Source organism: Pelobates fuscus, chromosome 4 (assembly GCF_036172605.1).
Source record: "Pelobates fuscus isolate aPelFus1 chromosome 4, aPelFus1.pri, whole genome shotgun sequence".
Classification (NCBI taxonomy): domain Eukaryota; kingdom Metazoa; phylum Chordata; class Amphibia; order Anura; family Pelobatidae; genus Pelobates; species Pelobates fuscus.
The window spans coordinates 297,062,950-297,084,024 of NC_086320.1; the positions used below are offsets into that span (position 1 = coordinate 297,062,950).

Genomic DNA, 21,075 nt, shown 5'->3' on the forward strand with positions numbered 1-21,075 from the left:
ATGAAAGTAAAACAACAAATTGTCGGAAAAAATTAACTTCTCATCATCCAGTACGATTTGCAGTGCTCACACTGACAAAACCAGCTATTTCCTCTGAGTTTAAGTTGTTATAGTGCAGTGGCACTATAACAACTTCAACTTACTGAAGTTGTTGTAATGCCTCAAATATTTTCCCCCTTCTCCTAACCTCCAGCTTGATCTGGTTCAATTGTTTTGAAGGCTTGACAGTACAGTTTCAAGCAATGCTTCCAAGACCTCTGAAACCTACTGTGACGTCAGCACACCTGATGCTGATGTCGACGGATTTAGGCTTCTGCCCTTTTCTACCATTTAAAAAAACAACAACAAAAGAATAATAATCTTTTACAACTGTCAGTCAGTACAAAGACATCCAGATCAACAAAGGTAAAGATAATCATTGGCCAGGAACAAACAAATTGAAGGCTAACAGTGGTAAACGATGTAAGTGCCAAAAAAAATAATTTAAACACTGTTTTCCACGTTTCAGTGTCAAATGAGCAATGCTTTATAATGTGGTAAACGTTAAAAGTGCCTGGCAGTCCTCTAAGTAGTTCAAAAGAGCGTGTAAAATCGTAAACGTTGTAAGTGCCAGATATGTGCAAAAAAAGTTTTTTTGCAATTTCCCAACATTTGGGCTTTTGGAACTTCCTACGTTTACCACTTTTAGTGCTCAATTATCAAGTTGTTGTTGTTTTTTTTTTTTATCAAGTTTTTAAAAGTGGTTTAAATACAAACCAAGAGTTGGCAAATCGTCATGGAAATCAGTGGAACTAGCAAATACATTAGAGTAGGGGAAGCGATAGTGCCAGGAATACAGCTTTGTATTCCTGGCACTATAGTATCTATTTAAAAAAAAAATTGCTAAAAAGTTTCTTATATGAGAAAACCAAAATAGGCAGATTCGCAACTTTTTATACTTCCCTTACAAGGCAGATATAGTACAGGATGACTGAGAACACTTGTTAAATAGAGCGACATAAAAGGGGCTATTTTTATATATAATCTGCATCAAACTAATAACTATATAACTTTTCTATTTTACTAAATCTTTAGTATACATGTAAAAGAAAACATAGCATCACATAAATCATCAGGGGATTTACAATGTTTTATTCTGTAATAATTTCCACCGAATAGACAGTTCTCCTTTCTAATTGAGTTCATCTATTCTGAATAGACATCAAATGGAAATTTCTGCTATCCTCTACACAACTGTTGAGAAATTAGAAACCCACATAATTGGATGACGCTACACTGCTATTACTCTAATTAAATCATGTTTTTTGTAGGGGTTGAGCTAACTGATAACATACTATTTGTGTACAACACATTTGAATTACTAGGCTTACAAACTGCAAAGAAAAACTTCAACAGGGTATTGTTCAAGACATACATTGTCGTTACACTATATACACACACGTCTGTTTCTTTTTCTTTTTTGGGTACTAAACTATTATAAACACTACGAGTAGTATTGCAATATTGCTTCATTTCACATTCTGGGTGCGATTTGATGGTTCTGTTTGTAGCCCATTTATGGGTTTTTAGCTTGTTAAGCATTGCTGCCTTTCATTTGCATTTAGAGCTGTATTGTTGTTTTCCTAGTTTTAAAACAAAAATGTGATGCTGGGTTATTTCCCATGTGGACTACGGGTTAAATAGTTGGCCTGATCTTTGAAATGACATCAGATGATGTTTAACATTCAAAGACACACCCATGTCTTATTCTCTCTTAATAAGAAACAGCTTTAAAATGCTGGGGTTTAATTTTATTATTTTATTGTAAAGGCACAGCAGTACCAATTTCAATTCATACAGAAATGTGATGTTAACAAAGTTTTTACTTTAATATAATCTTTGAACTTTTGACAGAATGAAGCAATTTAAATTAAATTGTGTGATTTTACAACTTGTTTTTACTGTATTCATCACACTTGCCAAATGTCTAGTGCAACTGATTATTATTATTATTTTTTTTTTGTATTCCATTTTTACCAAACTGTGAAATAAACTTGTTGTGTATACACATTGCACAACGGAATTTATTCACTAGACCAAGAATCGCAGTGCAATGACATCTGAATGACAGTATTTAGAATAAAATTGCTAAGCTAAATCTGTATTGGAATATGTTTTCAGGTCAACTATTTTGGCCTTAAGTATGCCATTTGTATTATAATTGGCTACAATTCAACATTTAGTGAATAAACCCCTAAGTGATTATTTGTGCAGCTCAATCTAGCTGAATTCTCACCTTACTGAATAGCCCTGTGAGTGTTCGTAACACAGCAGCTAGGAGGTTTTTGGCTTTCACAATCTTTGTGCTTGTATTTTCTCATGCAGTTTTACAGATTCAAGTTTTATGGTGTTGCTGAATACCTGTTTCTCCATATTGCTACATTTTGCGTTATCACCATGGGTTGGTTGAATACAGAATTGCTAATGCCTGACCCCATATAAAAGTCAGAATGCTTTTTTTTATTTTGGTACAAGTTGTTGGATGTTTCTCACAATGTTCCTGCAATAGTCTCCTAGGATAAGGCAGCAGGGAGCTAAGCACTTGTCCTATTACACCAACACTACAATCACCACACACACTCCAGCACTGTTTGTCTGACCGCTATCAGTTGGCTGCTGAGAGAAGGTGGAAATTGGCATCTAGTGGACCCCAGGTAAGCAGGCAAATCATTCTAAAACTAATTACAATAGGGTAGAGCCATGGCAACCCTGGCACCACAACCATTACAACACAATGTAGTGGTTATGGTGCTTGGAGTGTTGCTTTAACTGTAAGCATTTTGTAAAGATAGTGTCCACAGATACTATTATGATCTGTAATGGGTGTTAACTAAACACTCAGAGCATCATAACCAATGCAGCTTGCTGTAGTGGTTATGGTGCTGTAAATGCCTTGTCATCCTCCGAGAATAACCTGTCTAACAATTAACTGCCTGCATCCCAATTCGCTCTACGGAGCTATGCACAGCACTGCTCACAGTGTCCGCTGAGTGCTCTCAGCCAATAAGCTGTATCTGAAATGCTTAGCTCAGTAAAAACATCCAACTACTCCTACAGACTGGGTAGAGCAAGGGTGTCCAGGGAATTCTGTGAAACTGCAGGAAGAGCCTCTAGTGCACTAGAGGCAGTCTTAAACCTGCATTGCACAGTACAATGAAGTGAAGTGGTCTGGGTGTCTATAGTGAACCTCTAAAGCCCCTATCCAACCGCCTAAACACACATATTTGCTCTCTCTGTACCCACACTCTTAAAAGGACCACTATAGACAACAAACAAACTGGGACAAACCGAGGGAGCCCGGTGCTGGATTAAGGTAAGTGGCTGAAGGAGTTTTAGGGGGGGACCTAGTAACCCTATAGTGCCAGAAAAGCAGGTTTGTTTTTCTGGCACTATAGGAACCCTTTAATGTAGTTGTTCTCATGTCTATAACCTGTCCCTCCATACTTTTCAAAGTAAACCATGCCTTTTCAGAGAAAAGGCAGTATTAACATTGTTGTCTAATAACACTTCTAGTGAAAGTCACTCAGACAGCCTCTAGAGTGCATCCTGGGTCAGTGCTGCACAGTACACAGCACCTAAATTTAGCGTCTCCACGCTCTGCCTGGAGGCTATGAATGTTCCCAATAGGGATGTATTTATTAAATTCATTTCTATGAGGAGATGCTTATTGGTGCAGCATGGCATTTTGCCAAACATGCACAATAGCCTCACAATTTCGTATGGGAAAGCATTGGATTGGTTGAGATCATCAAGATTGATGATCGCAGTCATGGAGGCAGGGCCAGCTGCGGCGAGACCAGCACAGCGTGGGGGAAAAAAGGTGAGTTAAAACCAAAATCCCCTCACCCATGCCATTGGAGGGGGACCGGTCACACTGACACACACACTCACGCTCTCTCCTGCCACACATACACTCATGCTCACTCCTGACATACTCACTCACTGACACACACTCACATTCCCTGTCACTGCAATAACACACATTAAGGTGACCACCCGGCCTCCCTACCTGGAGCTGTACTGGTTTGGCTTTCCAAGGGGTCCAGTGGGGCTTCAGTCATCTCCCTGCTCTGCTCCATAGAGTGTTGTTTAGTTATGCCTGGGCCAGAATTATGTCATATTCTGGCTCCCAGAGAAAGGATAGGGGGCACTCCCGAGACCTGAATTTTGCATGAAAGGTGCTGCCGCTGTGACCAAAATTTAATGAATGAGAAAATAGTGCAGCGCACTCAGACTACAAAAATACAAAAAACAAAGAAGGCTACTAAAATGCCTAACTAAGTATAAATATGGGGATTAGGTTCCACCATATGGCCATATGTTGTTAAGCCCACCACTACTTTCAAAGTACCCCATTATCGGTGGGTCCTACACTACAATGTGGGAGACAAATAAATAGTAATAGTGTCATAAATAAAATAGTGTTAAATACTAGTAAGAGCATAGTGAGTATACAAACAAAAGCAGGGCCGGTGCTTGTATTTTTAGGTACATAGGCGAAGATGCATTTTTCCGCCCCCCCCCAAAAAAAATATCTTCACCTATGTGCCTCTTAACCAGCCCCTCTCCCCTCCCCGACCAATAGTGGTCCCTTCCCTGCCCCTTAGTGTTCTTCTCCCCTCCCCCCTCTTGTCCCTGTCTCTTGGTGTTTCTCTCCCATTCCCTCCCTGCACCCCACACCCCGTTAGTGGTTACACTCCCCTTCCTGGTGTGCCTTCTACCTCTATTGTTGCATTGCCTAACGGAGCAGATCCCCTAAAGGAGCTTCAGTTTTCTGTACCCGGCTGAACTGACAGGGAGTGCTCTCTCTGTGAGCACCTCCTGTCAGTCTGGCCAGGTACAGGAAACAGAAGCTCCTGTACCGCGCTCCGCTCCGCTACACTCTGTACACACTGACAGTCACACACTCAATGACAAACACACAGACGTCACTGACAGACACAGACTCATTGACACTCATTGACAGACACACGGATAGTCACACACATACTCAATGACAAACATACTCTCACTGATTTGACAGACACACACTCATACACTGACAGACACACTCATCATACACTGACAGACACACTCCTAAACTCACATGCACACACACAGACGCACTCACTCACACACGCTGTCACTCACAGACGCACACGCTGTCACTCACAGACGCACACACTGTCACTCACAGACGCACACACTGTCACTCACAGACGCACACACTGTCACTCACAGACACTGTCACTCACAGACACAGACACTCACAGACACACACACTGTCACTCACAGACACACACACTGTCACTCACAGACACACACACACAGACACACACAAATACACTCACAGACACACACACTGTCACTCACAGACACAGACACTCACAGACACAGACACTCACAGACACAATCACAGACACACACACTGTCACTCACAGACACACACACTGTCACTCACAGACACACACACTGTCACTCACAGACACTCACATACACAAACACTGTCACTCACATACACAGACACTCAGACACACACACTGTCACTCACAGACACACACACTGTCACTCACATACACACACACTGTCACTCACATACACACACACTGTCACTCACAGACACACACACACACAGACACTCAGACACACACGCTGTCACTCACAGACACACACGCTGTCACTCACAGACACACACACAGACACACAGACACACACACTGTCACTCACAGACACAGACACACTCACAGACACACTCACAGACACACACACTGTCACTCACATACACACACACTGTCACTCACAGACACACACACACAGACACTCAGACACACACGCTGTCACTCAGACACACACGCTGTCACTCACAGACACACACGCTGTCACTCACAGACACACACGCTGTCACTCAGACACACACGCTGTCACTCAGACACACACGCTGTCACTCAGACACACACGCTGTCACTCACAGACACACACACTGTCACTCACAGACACACACACTGTCACTCACAGACACACACACTGTCACTCACAGACACACACACTGTCACTCACAGACACAGACACTCACAGACACACTCACAGACACACACACTGTCACTCACAGACACACACACTGTCACTCACAGACACTCACAGACACACACACTGTCACTCACACACACTGTCACTCACAGACACACACACTGTCACTCACAGACACACACACTGTCACTCACAGACACACACACAGACACACATCACATACATTCACTAATTATTTTAATAAATATACATTTTCCACCCAGCCTCCTTACCTGGAGAGCTGGTGTGGATGATGCATCCTTCCCTGGGGTCCTGCTGAGCGGCGTGCGGCTGTGCTGTGCGGAGATCAGACGCGGCGAGGGAGCTCTAATCTCACCGCTCTGCTCCCTTGCGCGCTGTCTGCTGAAACCGCGGGAGCCGGAATATGACGTCATATTTCGGCTCCCGCGGTAATCAGCAGACAGCGCGCGAGGGAGCAGAGCGGTGAGATTAGAGCTCCCTCGCCGCGTCTGATCTCCGCACAGCACAGCCGCGCCGGGGGCCGAGATGGTGGCTGGCAGGAGGGAGAGCTTCCCTCCTGCCGGTCACTGAAATTTTGCGCCCCCAGAGCCCGTGCGCCCTAAGGCGGCCGCCTGTGCCGCCTTATGGACGCGCCAGCCCTGAACAAAAGTGATGAAAGTAATTAAAAGCAGTGTTAAAACTAAATAATTGATGTGTTAGTGCTGAAAAATGAGTATACTCACTAATGCAGATGACTGTGTTCACTGGAAAAAATAATAAAAGTGACTAGACTAATGACAAACTCCTCCTTAATATACACACCTGTGGCCACCTCTAAAGGAGACTCTGAAGCTGGGGGGGCCTGGGCGGGGTGCTTAACCCCTAAGGAATCTGGTCTGGACTCCAAATATAGTATTAACAGAGAAAGGATAGGGGGCACTCCCGAGACCTGAATTTTGCATGAAAGGTGCTGCCGCTGTGACCAAAATTTAATGAATGAGAAAATAGTGCAGCGCACTCAGACTACAAAAATACAAAAAACAAAGAAGGCTACTAAAATGCCTAACTAAGTATAAATATGGGGATTTGGTTCCACCATATGGCCATATGTTGTTAAGCCCACCACACTTTGAAAGTAGTGGTGGGCTTAACAACATATGGCCATATGGTGGAACCAAATCCCCATATTTATACTTAGTTAGGCATTTTAGTAGCCTTCTTTGTTTTTTGTATTTTTGTAGTCTGAGTGCGCTGCACTATTTTCTCATTCATTAAATTTTGGTCACAGCGGCAGCACCTTTCATGCAAAATTCAGGTCTCGGGAGTGCCCCCTATCCTTTCTCTGTTAATACTATATTTGGAGTCCAGACCAGATTCCTTAGGGGTTAAGTACCCCGCCCAGGCCCCCCCAGCTTCAGAGTCTCCTTTAGAGGTGGCCACAGGTGTGTATATTAAGGAGGAGTTTGTCATTAGTCTAGTCACTTTTATTATTTTTTCCAGTGAACACAGTCATCTGCATTAGTGAGTATACTCATTTTTCAGCACTAACACATCAATTATTTAGTTTTAACACTGCTTTTAATTGCTTTCATCACTTTTGTTTGTATACTCACTATGCTCTTACTAGTATTTAACACTATTTTATTTATGACACTATTACTATTTATTTGTCTCCCACATTGTAGTGTAGGACCCACCGATAATGGGGTACTTTGAAAGTAGTGGTGGGCTTAACAACATATGGCCATATGGTGGAACCAAATCCCCATATTTATACTTAGTTAGGCATTTTAGTAGCCTTCTTTGTTTTTTGTATTTTTGTAGTCTGAGTGCGCTGCACTATTTTCTCATTCATTAAATTTTGGTCACAGCGGCAGCACCTTTCATGCAAAATTCAGGTCTCGGGAGTGCCCCCTATCCTTTCTCTGTTAATACTATATTTGGAGTCCAGACCAGATTCCTTAGGGGTTAAGCACCCCGCCCAGGCCCCCCCAGCTTCAGAGTCTCCTTTAGAGGTGGCCACAGGTGTGTATATTAAGGAGGAGTTTGTCATTAGTCTAGTCACTTTTATTATTTTTTCCAGTGAACACAGTCATCTGCATTAGTGAGTATACTCATTTTTCAGCACTAACACATCAATTATTTAGTTTTAACACTGCTTTTAATTGCTTTCATCACTTTTGTTTGTATACTCACTATGCTCTTACTAGTATTTAACACTATTTTATTTATGACACTATTACTATTTATTTGTCTCCCACATTGTAGTGTAGGACCCACCGATAATGGGGTACTTTGAAAGTAGTGGTGGGCTTAACAACATATGGCCATATGGTGGAACCAAATCCCCATATTTATACTTAGTTAGGCATTTTAGTAGCCTTCTTTGTTTTTTGTATTTTTGTAGTCTGAGTGCGCTGCACTATTTTCTCATTCATATTCTGGCTCCCGGCATCACTGGAGGACTGCTTCCATCCACACCCCACTCTCTCTATCAACTGGCCGACCGACCGCACATGCTCTCCCTTTACTCAGGCGCCCGCGACCACATGCACACGCTCTTTATGAGCCGGCCACCTCTACTCATAGGCAGCTGACCACCTCAGGGCCGAATGAGCCAACAAATCCCAGGTGCCAGGACTAAAATCCTAGTCGCCATAGAGACATGGCGCCTGGGATTTTCCGAGCCCTGCTTTAACCCCTATAAACCCACTACATCACCTATGCAAACACTATACCCCCTATACACACACACGCGCGCGCTTTATAATCCCTACACACATGGGGCGGAGCCTAACCAGCGAGCGGCCAGCCGCAAACGACAACGCAAGAATGTGTACGGCTTCCCCCCCCCTATGGACCGGTGGGGGAGATCCCGGTCCCCACCAGGCGGAGTGCCTTCCACCCCACAACCCCCGATCCAGCAAGCGACGTATACAAGCAATGTGGGGAGCGGCACCTCCAAAATGGCGGATAAAGCGGCTCGAACACAGCGAGACAAACCTCAATCTACCCAGCCGGGCGCTGGAGAAACCGAGAAGGATCCGATAGACGTAATCTTTGAGAACTTTTGGACCCAACTAACCAACCGCATGCAAGCTGCTGGGCCGAGTCACATGAAGCCCGCAACGCGTGTGGCCCCGGCAAAGAGGGGCTCTAGACCATCGCCTTTCAGGGCTGGAGACTCCCGAACCACATCCTCCCAAACCGGAGGCCCTCCTGGTCCGAGAGCAAGAGGGGATGTACCCCACAGGTGCCAGCCACAACGGCGGAGGGTGGCAAAACCTCAGCGACGGCGAACACAGAACAAAACCCACCGCACAACCCCGACAGGGGAGAACTCGGGCCACAAAGGACCCCGAGCTCGCGGCACAAGGGCATCAGCTCTCAAGAGGTACCAGGGCAGAAGGGTACGAACAGTGCACATAGGTCCTAAACGGCCCACAAACCCACTGGGACTGAGGTCAGCCTGGGGACCTAGAGGCCTGGAAGTACCACCTCAGGCCTCCGACGAGGCGAGGACCATACAAGACCAAGGGGCCTACACACAACTCCAGCGAACAAGCAGAAGAGGTGTTGGCTGACTACGGTCACCACGATGGACTGGGGCCGAGACACCTCGCCCAAGCAGAGGAGAAGGTCCTGAGCAACAACATGGACTTTCAGTATTATGAAACCCCACGGCTTTACTTTCTTTGCCTTTTTCTTTGTGTCTACAGTTTTCTATGATCTCTATAGTTGAATTCCGGTCTTGCTTATAATTGCCTATGAATATGCCCACAATGTTCCAATAGTATTAGCAGACCCAAAAACGAGAGGGCTAATTTAGCAGTTAATACCAGTATATCACTTTTACCAAACAGTATCACTAATTTCTATATGCATGCTTTGCTCTTAAGTTTAATTTTTATATACAGTACAGCTTTGCCAGCATAATGTCTTGTTCACTCGTTAATCCTCATGATATGATAGCTATACAACTGTTATTACAACTATGCGACCATACTATATAGCTACGTAAAAACCCACTAGTTTTGTTTACTGCGAAAATGTCTAGTCAGTAATTTTTTTTTCAATCTATACATACACTCACGCCATTATTAAGCATGAATACGCACCTAGGAACGCATCTATGGCGTAGGGATAAGCCTGTACCAAAAAATTACAAAAATGCGCATGTATTGCTGCCACTGTTTAATTTGTTGATATGCACATATACGCTGTTGTGGCGTTCGTCAATAATTCTGTACCCACCTGCGCAACAAAAATAAAGAATTAAAAAATAAAAAAAAATTAGCCCTACACACATTACAAACCGCACCTTTACATACATGTGCAGTACAACCTCTAGAGTCTAGATACACACACTACACCTCCTAGATTCACAAATGATGCAAACCCGAAGCTGAATGGCAACATTTGGAGCGAGCTCCACAGACAATCGCTGAAATAATGTACTAAACGGGTGTTAAACTGGGATAACCCCAAACCTATGACAGCAGAGAAAACCCTGTATACCTTGGGGACACATATCGGTGTGCTCCAGAGAAGGATTGGCAGTCTACACCCCAAAACCTCTTTGCGGCCTACCTGTGAGCACCGACGGGGGACGCGGCCGATTCCCCGGCGGACCGCTCTGATGGAGCATCTAGTGGCGGAAGGGAACCCCCTCCTCCTGCCGGTGAGGAATATCCGGGCACTCACCCACTGCCTTCTGCCTTGCGGCGGAGGGGCAACCCAACAACGTGTAGCCCACCATGCTGCCTCAGTAAAGATGGCGGACACCGTGCAGGCCTACAACACGCGAGGCCCACTAGAGCCACTCGAGGTCCGAATCGACAGGCTGTTCATGGCATTCTGGAAAAAGCTTGAAAGTAAACCGAACCTGCCTGCGGACAAACCGAGATCAGCACACCAGCAAGTCAACTCACCTCAAGCTCGAACCACCGAAAGGCTTATGCACAACCCCATGAGATGCGGTGGAGACCAGTGACAGCTAAGGCGCACCGGCCACACAAACGGAGGAGACAGGGCCACGACCGTAAACACAGGCCTGGTGGAGCTCACTGCCACCCCCCAGACGGGAGCTGCAGAAGAACAGTGGGTACACGACAGCGTGGCAACGTGGAGCAGCTATGGGAACAGACCGCCGACGGGAGGCGCAACTCTCAGCCGCAAAGCAGCCTGAATCACACATGCATAACCTACCTCCCGGGGGCGTTTACCACCGACAATTTCATCGCTTCCCAGACAAGCTCAGTGGACTTGCCAACCCTGGGAATTGGCTGAATAGACAGTGGACCCGCAGTTCGGCAAGTGGCAGTTGCTGAGGTAGACAGGGGTCACACAGAACTGAGACCACTGTGCAACGCTTAATGCCTTTTTCGCTGTGGACTTATACCCTACTCTCTACAGAGCAGCAACAGGTTACACTGTAAGCCCCAGGATAATGCTCTCTACAGCTCAGAACAATGCCTAGCCATAGCATGCATATCAATAGGGAGTCTAGACAAAGCTTAATATATAAACCTCTTCACCCACTCAATAGACACCTGAGAAAGCTTTTCTTCTCACTTTTATTTTCATTATATTTTAGTTACTCATAGCAGCAGTGGAGCAAGCAATACCATATCTTAACCACAGGCAACTAGCTCGTTAACCATAGTTCACATAGCAACTGCTTCTTCATAGCAACTGTCTCTTTATGCATGCCATTCCCGCCAGATTACTACCTTAAAAAATGTGCAGAATCTACTAAATGCTTTCAGATGGTATGTCTATTACACACTCGCACTTGAATTGACGCATTTGAGTTACACCACCTTAGCTTGATAACTTATGACACATATAACGATACCTGTTTTCACAACTCAATCGTTTAAGCTTGTTTATCAAGCTTTAGCACTGTTATGCATTATACGATGCCTCATAGCCTAAATACTCATAGCATAAAGTTTCTATGCATTATTTCATAACTAGATAATGCTATGCCGCGAAACGTGTTCACACTATCTTGTCTTTAGCATAGATGAACTAGCGCGATAACGCAGCTAGCATCTTTATTTTATTTTATCCTACTCTTACAAACTAACTGTTTAGCTAAGCATGCAAAATATAAAAATGTGCGAATCATCATGCCACTGTTTATCTTTTAATAAGCTTGTAACACGCTGTTGTGGCGTCCGTTGAAATCTTGTAACCATTCTGCACAACCAAAAATAAAGAATTAAAAAAAAATGATGCAAACCCTATAAACATATACACACAAACACACACTACAACCCCTATACACAATTTCTAAGTCCTCTATATACACACTCTACAGCCCCTACCCACACATAGTAAACTACAAACTAGCATTCTCTACAAACATGCAATCCCAAAAGCAGTCACCAAACCCATTTAACATTACATGCACAACACCCTTTACTAGTCCTGTCCCACTTTTGTTCTCTGGTATACCACTATTGGTGACATTAGAAATAAGTCATTCGCAATCGCAGCATATTCATGTCATTTAATTTGCATGCGCTGAGCAGAAGAAAAAAAAATAAAACAGGGCATTTTTCCCCATCCAAAAGCACTTCAGCAGGGCTAAGCATATGGGATGCCATGGAGAGGAATCACACTAACATACTCCGTTTTGGGGGCATGCTTGTCACTGGTGATGACTTAACATGCCATCTTTCTGACCCCGCCTCTCCTATTGGGCTGTTCTGCATTAAACTGCACGGACCGAAATCTCATCCCAGTCCATACGTGGCCTTTATAAATTTGGACAGCAATATTGGCACCATTCCAACCTCATTGCTTAGAGTGCCCCTTTAATACAAAATGCAATGTGAATCCTGAATTATATTTATGGGAAACTGTAGCTATTGTTGACAAGGCATGCAGGGGGCAGGGTCTGGCAATTCCTATTTAGAAAATAGAAACCTTTTCAGAAGTAAATCGCTTGAGGGTTTTGTCATTATAATGTGAATACCATGTTTACATGTTCGTCAAGTGACAAGCTCCATTCCGTTCTTTGCTATTCTCCAGGTACACAACATCACAGCTCAATTAAGTGGTTTGGGTGCCAGGTCCCCCTAGTTTTAACCCTGCAGCTGAAAACACTGCAGTTTCAGAGAAACTAGGGATGCACTGAGATGAAAATTCTGAGCCGAAACCGAAAATTCAGAATGCCCTTGGCCGAAATATAATATGAAAAACGTCCCTTCTCTTTTAGTGGTCTCCCATCTCTAGTGTTCCTCTCCCCTCCCTCTTTTTTAGTGTTCTTTTCTCCCCCCCTCCCCTTGTCCCATAGTGTTATTTTCTCCCCCCTCCCCTTGTCCCATAGTGTTTTTTTCTCTTCCTTCCCCGGTCCCAAGTGCAGTATACTTGACTTTTCATGCTATCATTACGATCTTTCATTGTGATATATAATCATCTGAATTGTTAATGCAAGCATGTCTGTTAAACCATGCACTACAAAAAAATAATTTTGGGACTTTCTGCAAATTTGCCCCGTTTTTGGCCGAAACGGGATAGGCCCATTTTCGCCTGAAAATTTCGGCAGCCGAAATTTCAGTGCAATCTTAAGAGAAACTGCTATGTTTACATTGAGGGTTAATCCAGCCTCTAGTGGCTGTTTCCGCGATTTACACAGAGTAAATCGCACTTATTTGACGCTGGACGTCCTCACGTTTTCCTATGGGCAGGTTTGAATGCGCGAGGGCATTCAGCTCCACTCGGAAACTGACGTCGATGTAGGAGGAGAGGTCACCAGTGCCGAGGGAGCCCGGCGCTGGATTAAGGTAAGCAAAAAAAATTGTTAATTAAACATTTATTCACTGCGGAACAGGGACCTAGTCACCTAAACGGCATTTTCTATATTTGTATTCCTAACGCTATAGTGTTCCTTTAAGACCAGAATTTCAAAAGAGATTAGTAACTGATATTAAAAAAAAAAAAAAATTCAAATGGGAAAATAAAAAAAAAGCAACTTATTTTTTTTAGACAAATGTACACTATAAAAGCAGCAAAAATGCTCACAAATATTAAGCTATATAACAAAATACCAACAACTAAGCAGTTTCCTCGACAGAGCCACTTACACCTCGAATCACTATTAGGAACACTCGCAACAATGTGCAAGGTCTGACCGCAACGAAGATGCACCTCCTATCAGAGGTTCAAACCTGTACAAGGTCATAATCTTTTAAAGGACCACTATAGGCACCCAGACCACTTCAGCTCAATGAAGTGGTCTGGGTGCCAGGTCCATCTAGGGTTAACCCTGCCTGCTGTAAACATAACAGTTTCAGAGGAACTGCTATGTTTACATTAGGGTTAATCCAGCCTCTAGTGGCTGTCTCATTGACAGTCGGTAGAGGCGCTTCTCACTGTGATTTTCACAGTGAGAAGATGCTGCCGTCCATAGGAAAGCATTGAGAAATGACGTCGGAAAAGGGAGGAGAGTCCCCAGCGCCGAGGGAGCCCGGCGCTGGAGAAAGGTAAGCGTTTAACCCCTTCCTCCCCCTAGATCCCCACAGGAGGGGGGGGGGGGGGGGGGGACCTATTAACACTATAGTGCCAGGAAAACGAGTTTGTTTTCCTGGCACTATAGTGGTCCTTTAAGTTTGTACCCAACCACAGAATGTCAAAACAGTCATTGCAGCATGTCTAACGCTTTATGTTGGGGCCACACCCTACCCATTCTCTTCTGTACCCCCTATTACCTGAAAAATACAAAAAAAAACTGAATGTTTAAAAAAAAAAAAACACACGCACGCGCGCGCGACAAACTAGGGACTACTTTGTCTAATGTATTGTTCCTACACCTGACACTTGTGACCAAAAGGTGGAGCTTAAGGCAAGCTTCATCCTTTGTTAGCTTGACAAAATGGGTATAATTTTGTAAGAAAGTGTTTCGAGTGACTTTCTGACAAAGTGAGTGAAGAAGGGCAAAATAAATAGAGTGGCTATTTATTGGCTAACTTGGTACAACATTAATATATAATACAGCGTTCTTTAAAGGGATTGACAAGAAAATGAAACAGGGAAGCTGCAGATCACAATGAGGGTTGTGTATAAAGTGTAACTCGGGGGCAAAGTTCTAAACGTGGAGTAGTCGCCATGAAGAAAATAGAATGTTCTTTATAACTCTTTTACTTTTAGAACGTTCCACCAGAATTGCCCTTTATACATAACTCCAAAGTTACCACCCCAGTTCGGATCGCCATGAGTTGTTTACGGAATAGGATAATACAGCAGTACTTTGTTCTCTACAATGCAGGGAATGGGAATTAATCGTCCCCTTTAGCCCCCTGTGACATAGAGGGTAAAATCTCATTACCCCTGTGATATCACAAAGCGTTAAAGACTCATTACCCCCAGGTGATATTTCAGAGGTTAAAGACCCTTTACTTATTTTCACAGGGTTAAAGGACTCACTACCCCCTCCCCCATGTTCATATCTCAGAGGCATGGTGACCAATGAACCCCCTCTCCCCCACGACAGAGGGTTAAAGGCCGAGCTCATCGCGAGGCGGGCACTCACCGTCTGCGCGACTTTCAGTGCCAGGATTGGTTTAGCCAGATCGGACCCACACAGGCCGGTGGTCTTCTTCTCATCCTGCCCAGCAGGTACGGTCGTCTGGTGATACACGGGTTCGCTCATGGTGGTCCTGGTCCTATTCCGCGCCTGAGAAACGGGGTCCAGCTGCTTCTTACAGCCCTTCTCCGCGTCCGTTTGGAGAATTTCTTTGTAATTATTGCACTTCCTGCTGCACCTCCTCCCTCGTCCAGTAAAATGGATTCCAACAACGTGAAAGTGAAACTAGTTCAGCAGCGTGACACTGTGGGGTTCGGTGACAGTAACAGTAACCAGTAACATGGCTTTAACCCATTCCTTCTTCTATGTCTGTATTTCTGTGTCTATGTTGGCTAGATAGACAAATCATTCCATTTGCCACCAATGATGTCTTTACACGCCTATGGTGTCCCCTTGCCAGGAGCCCTCTGCCTGTAAAAGGGGAGAGGGTTTTAAAAAACCCAACTGATTACCCTGATATTTTTGCACACATTAGGGGTTTATATACAACTATATTGCAAACGAAAACAATACATTGAGACTACCATATTTGAAATCGTGATTCTTGCATCTGGTGCTTAAAGGGACACTCCAGGCACCCAAACCAGCTAATTGAAGTGGTCTGGGTGCTGTGCCCCTATTGCACTTAGTGCTGCAATGTAAAACATTGCAGTTACAGAGAACTAATGTTTACATTGCAGCTCTAAGTCTGCCCTCTGTGGCTGTCTAACAGACAGCCACTGGGGGCGCTTCCAGATTCATAACGGACTTTTGGTCCGTTATCTGACGCTGGATGTCCTCACGGACCTCCAGCGTCAGATTTTACCCATAGGAAAGCATTGAAAAATGCTTTCCTATGGGGAGATCTAATGCCCACGGAAGGAGCGTGGGTGGAGCCTTACCCAGCACCGAGGGACATCAGCACTGGAAGAGTTTGACATGGGATGGAGGGCGGGGGGCACTGCATGATCCTGCAGGGCCAGGAAATGGGTTTGTTTTCCTGGCACTCGAGAGTCCTGCCATCATGATCACATCCGTGATTTAAAGTGGTCATGGCGCCTGGAGTCTGTATGTGCAACATTTCGCTTTGAAACCCGGCACTGCACATATTGAGTTTAACCCCTCTGCTGCAAGCGGTGTAATTCCACCCCTGGCGGTGTGTCACAGGGGTATCACTAGCCATCCTGGAACTAGATACTGGATAATATCCATGCTGTGTATATTCCTATGCACAGAATTACATTCAAGTGACACTCTCAGCCAATGAATGGCTGGCATGATTGACTTCAGGCCTCTGCAGAATTCATCTCTGGAGGACCCTCAGCACCATGTGGGGAACCAGGTAAGCATAGAAATCATTGCTTAAAAGTTTGCCCCAGTAGCGGCAACAAAGCCACTGGACTACTGGCATCATAATCACTACAGCAGGATGTAATGGTTATATTGCTAATTATAGTTACCCTTTAAAAGACCCTAACCGGGGCGTGACCGAAAGCTGATCGGAATCCATAATCATTAATATTTGTTTTCTTTATGCTTTCTAAACTATACGTTTTATTATTTTAACGTTGCTACTTATTCAATGGAACTATGTCACAACGCTGCGGTCAGTCTACTGGCTCACTATTGAAACTTGAGAAACACAACATACTGTCTTAATTACAAGATTTTTGTACATCAAAAGACTGTAAATGACAACTAAGCAAATTGTACATGGATTGTATCCACTGCAATTGTGACACTTTGTAACACACTTGAAAAACCCTTAAATGCACATTCTTAAAGGAGTTTAGCTTGCTGAAAAGTTTTATGAGTGAAAAGTGTGTCCTTTTTTCTTTTCTTCTTCATTTTCCATAAAGTGCAGATTTTAATATAAACTGACACTTTTATAAATTAACCTTGTTACATCCCCTTCACTTTTTAAGCAGACAAATAATGTTACGTCCTGGTTTGGTTTGCTCAGTGGAGTCACTCCCCCCCAAAAAAAACAATTGTGTTAGCAGTCTAAACAGACTCTGGAGGGTAGCTCTCCATTTCCTAATGGCATTCTGGTCGATGCTAGGTTTTGTCAGTTGCCCAGCCCTGATCGCAAAGCACCAGGTATACTGTTTTCAATAGGACATTAGATGTCTGCCATCAGATGTGAATTTTTGGATTTGTGCTGCCCCTATCATCTAAATTTGGGGAAAGTACAGTATTGCCAGTGGGATACACAATAAATAATAAGAGATACTCAAATACACCTTTGTGAGTTACCCTTTACCCTCACGTCAAACAGAAATTACATACGGTGTAAGGCGGAGTATCTTCTTATTATGACAAGTAACAAGGTTAAAATCCTAGAGATAAACCAGAATAAAACACGTAATAGTGCAATATTGTCTGTGCAGTTAAATAAGTGCAAGATATAGGTGGAATATCACTCACAAAATGAGAGCCTATAAGTGAGGCTCAATGTTCCAGCGTTGTGGGATATAGGTTCCCACTACCTTCTTTACACTGCCAGGAGGTGGTAAGAAGTCCAATATCCTCTCCAAGGTAAGTATAAATATAAAGTGCTTTATTGAAATAAGTGCACAAACATAATAAATATAAAATGTAAAAAAACAAGACCTTATAATTGAAGGTAACTAGTAGAGATAGTCTCTGATGTAGCAAAATGCGTTTCGCCTCGTTTAGAGGCTTCCTCAGTTGCTGTATGTCTCTTTCTGTAGATGTCCGTTTTTATAATTCATATTTGGCGCCCTTTTTCCCTGCTTCGGCGAACAGAACGGTACTCCCGCTTTCGGCATTTGCATTCCATCAGTGGAACGCATAATTTCATTCTGGGCGGTGAAAGCGTCACTTCCGTTTCCAGTATATGCGTTCCACTTGGATTCATCCGATATGCTAGTTCTAATATAGTCCAAAAACCATTAGGAACAGTCTTTTGCTTGACATATAATATGTAAAATAAGAAGGAATATTGCAGATATTAGTAAATAGAAGAAAAAATAAAGCCAATAGTAATACATCTTCAATATTAAGAAAAATCCAATATAGATATCACATATTCAAATACACAAAGAAGGATAAAGCAGGATGGTAATAAGTACATGTAAAAAAAATATAATATAGGCAGTGTATATGATGATGTACTAAAAATATACCAAAATATTAAAATAAAAGAAGAAATAAATCCTTTAAATAATGCATTAAGAATATGTATATAAAAATAATTTCATTTAAAATTATCCAAATATTTAATATATATTATTAAAAAGGAGAAAAATGAGAGATACAATTAAAAAAAAAATATCTAAATTTGCATCACCGCTTCCTATCAAGGTCACACCTCTTTAAGACCAACACGCACTTTGACTGACAGACACACACTGACTCACCCATTCAGTGACAGGCAGACACTCTCAGATACACATACACATACATACATTCCCTGACAGACACACACTGACATAAACACACACGCTGATTTGACACACCCATACTCACTGATTTGACACACTCTAACAGACACACACATTCACTAAGTGACAAACACACTTCAAGAAATACACGGACAGACAGTGGATTATTCCCCTGGGGTCCAATGTGGCTGCTGGGCTGGCAGTCAACAGAGGTGGCGAAGGAGCTGTAATCTTCTTGCTCAGCTCACGCATTCGCCGCTTAGTGATGCCAAGAATCAGAGAGAGATTGTATTCTGTCTCCCAGCATCACTGAAGGCAAGCATGAAGAGCTCAGAGGACAGCGCTCCCTTGCTGCCCATCCCCTCGAGCAGGGTGCCGAGAGCACGGAGTTTCCATTCACAAGCTGCAGCAGCAGTGCACAGAGGTTGGTGGAATTCCCACGTGCGGCCAGAGGGGGCACTGTGCTGGGAGGAACTTCCTGCTGGATCACAGTCTGTGAGGGGGGAGTCAGTCTGTGTGTATGTTAAAAAGATCCCTGTTGGAAACCAGAACAGCTCTAAGATCAAGTACAGCTGGAGCAGTGCTTTATGCAGGGTAGCTTATGGAGGACACTATCAACCCTTAATGCTGGACACTAGAAATTTATAGTATTTTAACTACTTGTATATTTGAATCAATGTATCTTTAATCTCCATTTCTTTGTCATTTTAACATACCTGGGCGTGCTTGTTTTTTAATATATATATTATATTTTTTAATATATATATTTGTGGTCACGGCATAAAGCCGTAGCATTAGTAACATAAGACAAACAGGGAATGGAAATGTCAGTTGTGGTGTGCCGGAACTGACGAGGTAGTAGGCCTGAAATAAAAGAGGGCAAAAAAGACATAAACCAGTTTATTCATTCTACAAATACATCATAGCATATCATATATTCATAGTCTTGAATGCTAGGCGCACCTCTTGTATTGGCTGAGGGATGTATCTGGTGTACGCCGTGGATTTCCATCGGCCTAATATTTTAATGATGTGAGCTGGGATATTCTTCTTAGAAGCTGTAGTGGCGGCTTCTATTCTAAATGAGTGACCAGAGTAGTTGGCCGGGTTCAATCCTAACCAGACCAACAACATTCTAACATACACCATGAACTTACTCATAGTGAGCTTATTACCGTGTAAGGTCAGGAGTGGTTGTGTTGGAGCCATTGTACAGAAGGAAAGAAATTTGTCGAAAACTTCCACCGGACACCATTTATTACTAGTGGGGTAATAGGTGATAGTGACCGTTTGTCCTTTGGAGCTAGTTTTGGTCTGGTGTAGGGATAGCAGATAGGGATCTTGTACCTTCACCAGATTTGACCTTGTGATGAAGTTGGGGGAGTTATAGTTAGTAGTGGTGAACTCTTTGGGCTGAAGAAAACCGTAAAAGGCCAAATAGATGGCTGTTTTAATTATACGATTTAGTATGGGCTTCGAATGGTGAGGTGTCTAGCAGATTTGACAGTGACTGAAACAATAGATCGTGGATGGGTAGTCTAGATGGTGAGGGTATAAGGGTGGAGTCTTTAATACGTATGGCTTTAACTTGGTAGGATGACAGAAAGCGTTGTCTATTAGGCCAAGTGGTGAGGATGTGATGTTGAATACCTGTGACATACAACTTAATGGTATTGAACGATAGTGTTAGATGAAGGTGGCAAAAATAAATGAATGCAATGATGGTCTCCATGGAAAATTGGTCAGTGATATTAAAGTCCAGCAAGAATCTATTGAAAACATGAAAAGCCCTGTCATATGCTTTCCTGGTGTTATCGGAAAGACCGAGTTGCGAGAGTTGTTGCCCGTGATAGAGCAGTTCTTTTAGTCCCAAACCATCTCCTGCCACTGTGGTACCGTAGTTGGTATCAGGGTAGCTGTAGGTAGTGCTGCCCGGAACTCCTGAAACCGAGACCGTGATAAGTGATAAGCCACAATATTGATAACCCCAGGCACATGAATGCAAGTTAAAAGAAAACTGTGTTTTGCAGCTAGCCATGTGAGAGTCCT

At 43.5% G+C, this 21,075-nt stretch overlaps 1 protein-coding gene across 1 annotated transcript in view; it reads right to left on the reverse strand.

The window, feature by feature from the left end:
- The window catches only part of CMTM6 (CKLF like MARVEL transmembrane domain containing 6), a 42,590-nt gene extending 26,698 nt beyond the window's left edge, over positions 1-15,892 (reverse strand). The window contains exon 1 of the mRNA XM_063452218.1: positions 15,587-15,892. Coding sequence (XP_063308288.1) covers positions 15,587-15,706 — 120 coding nt within the window. The 5' untranslated portion in view covers positions 15,707-15,892. The remainder of the gene's footprint in view (positions 1-15,586) is intronic.
- Between the last annotated feature and the right edge of the window lie 5,183 nt (positions 15,893-21,075).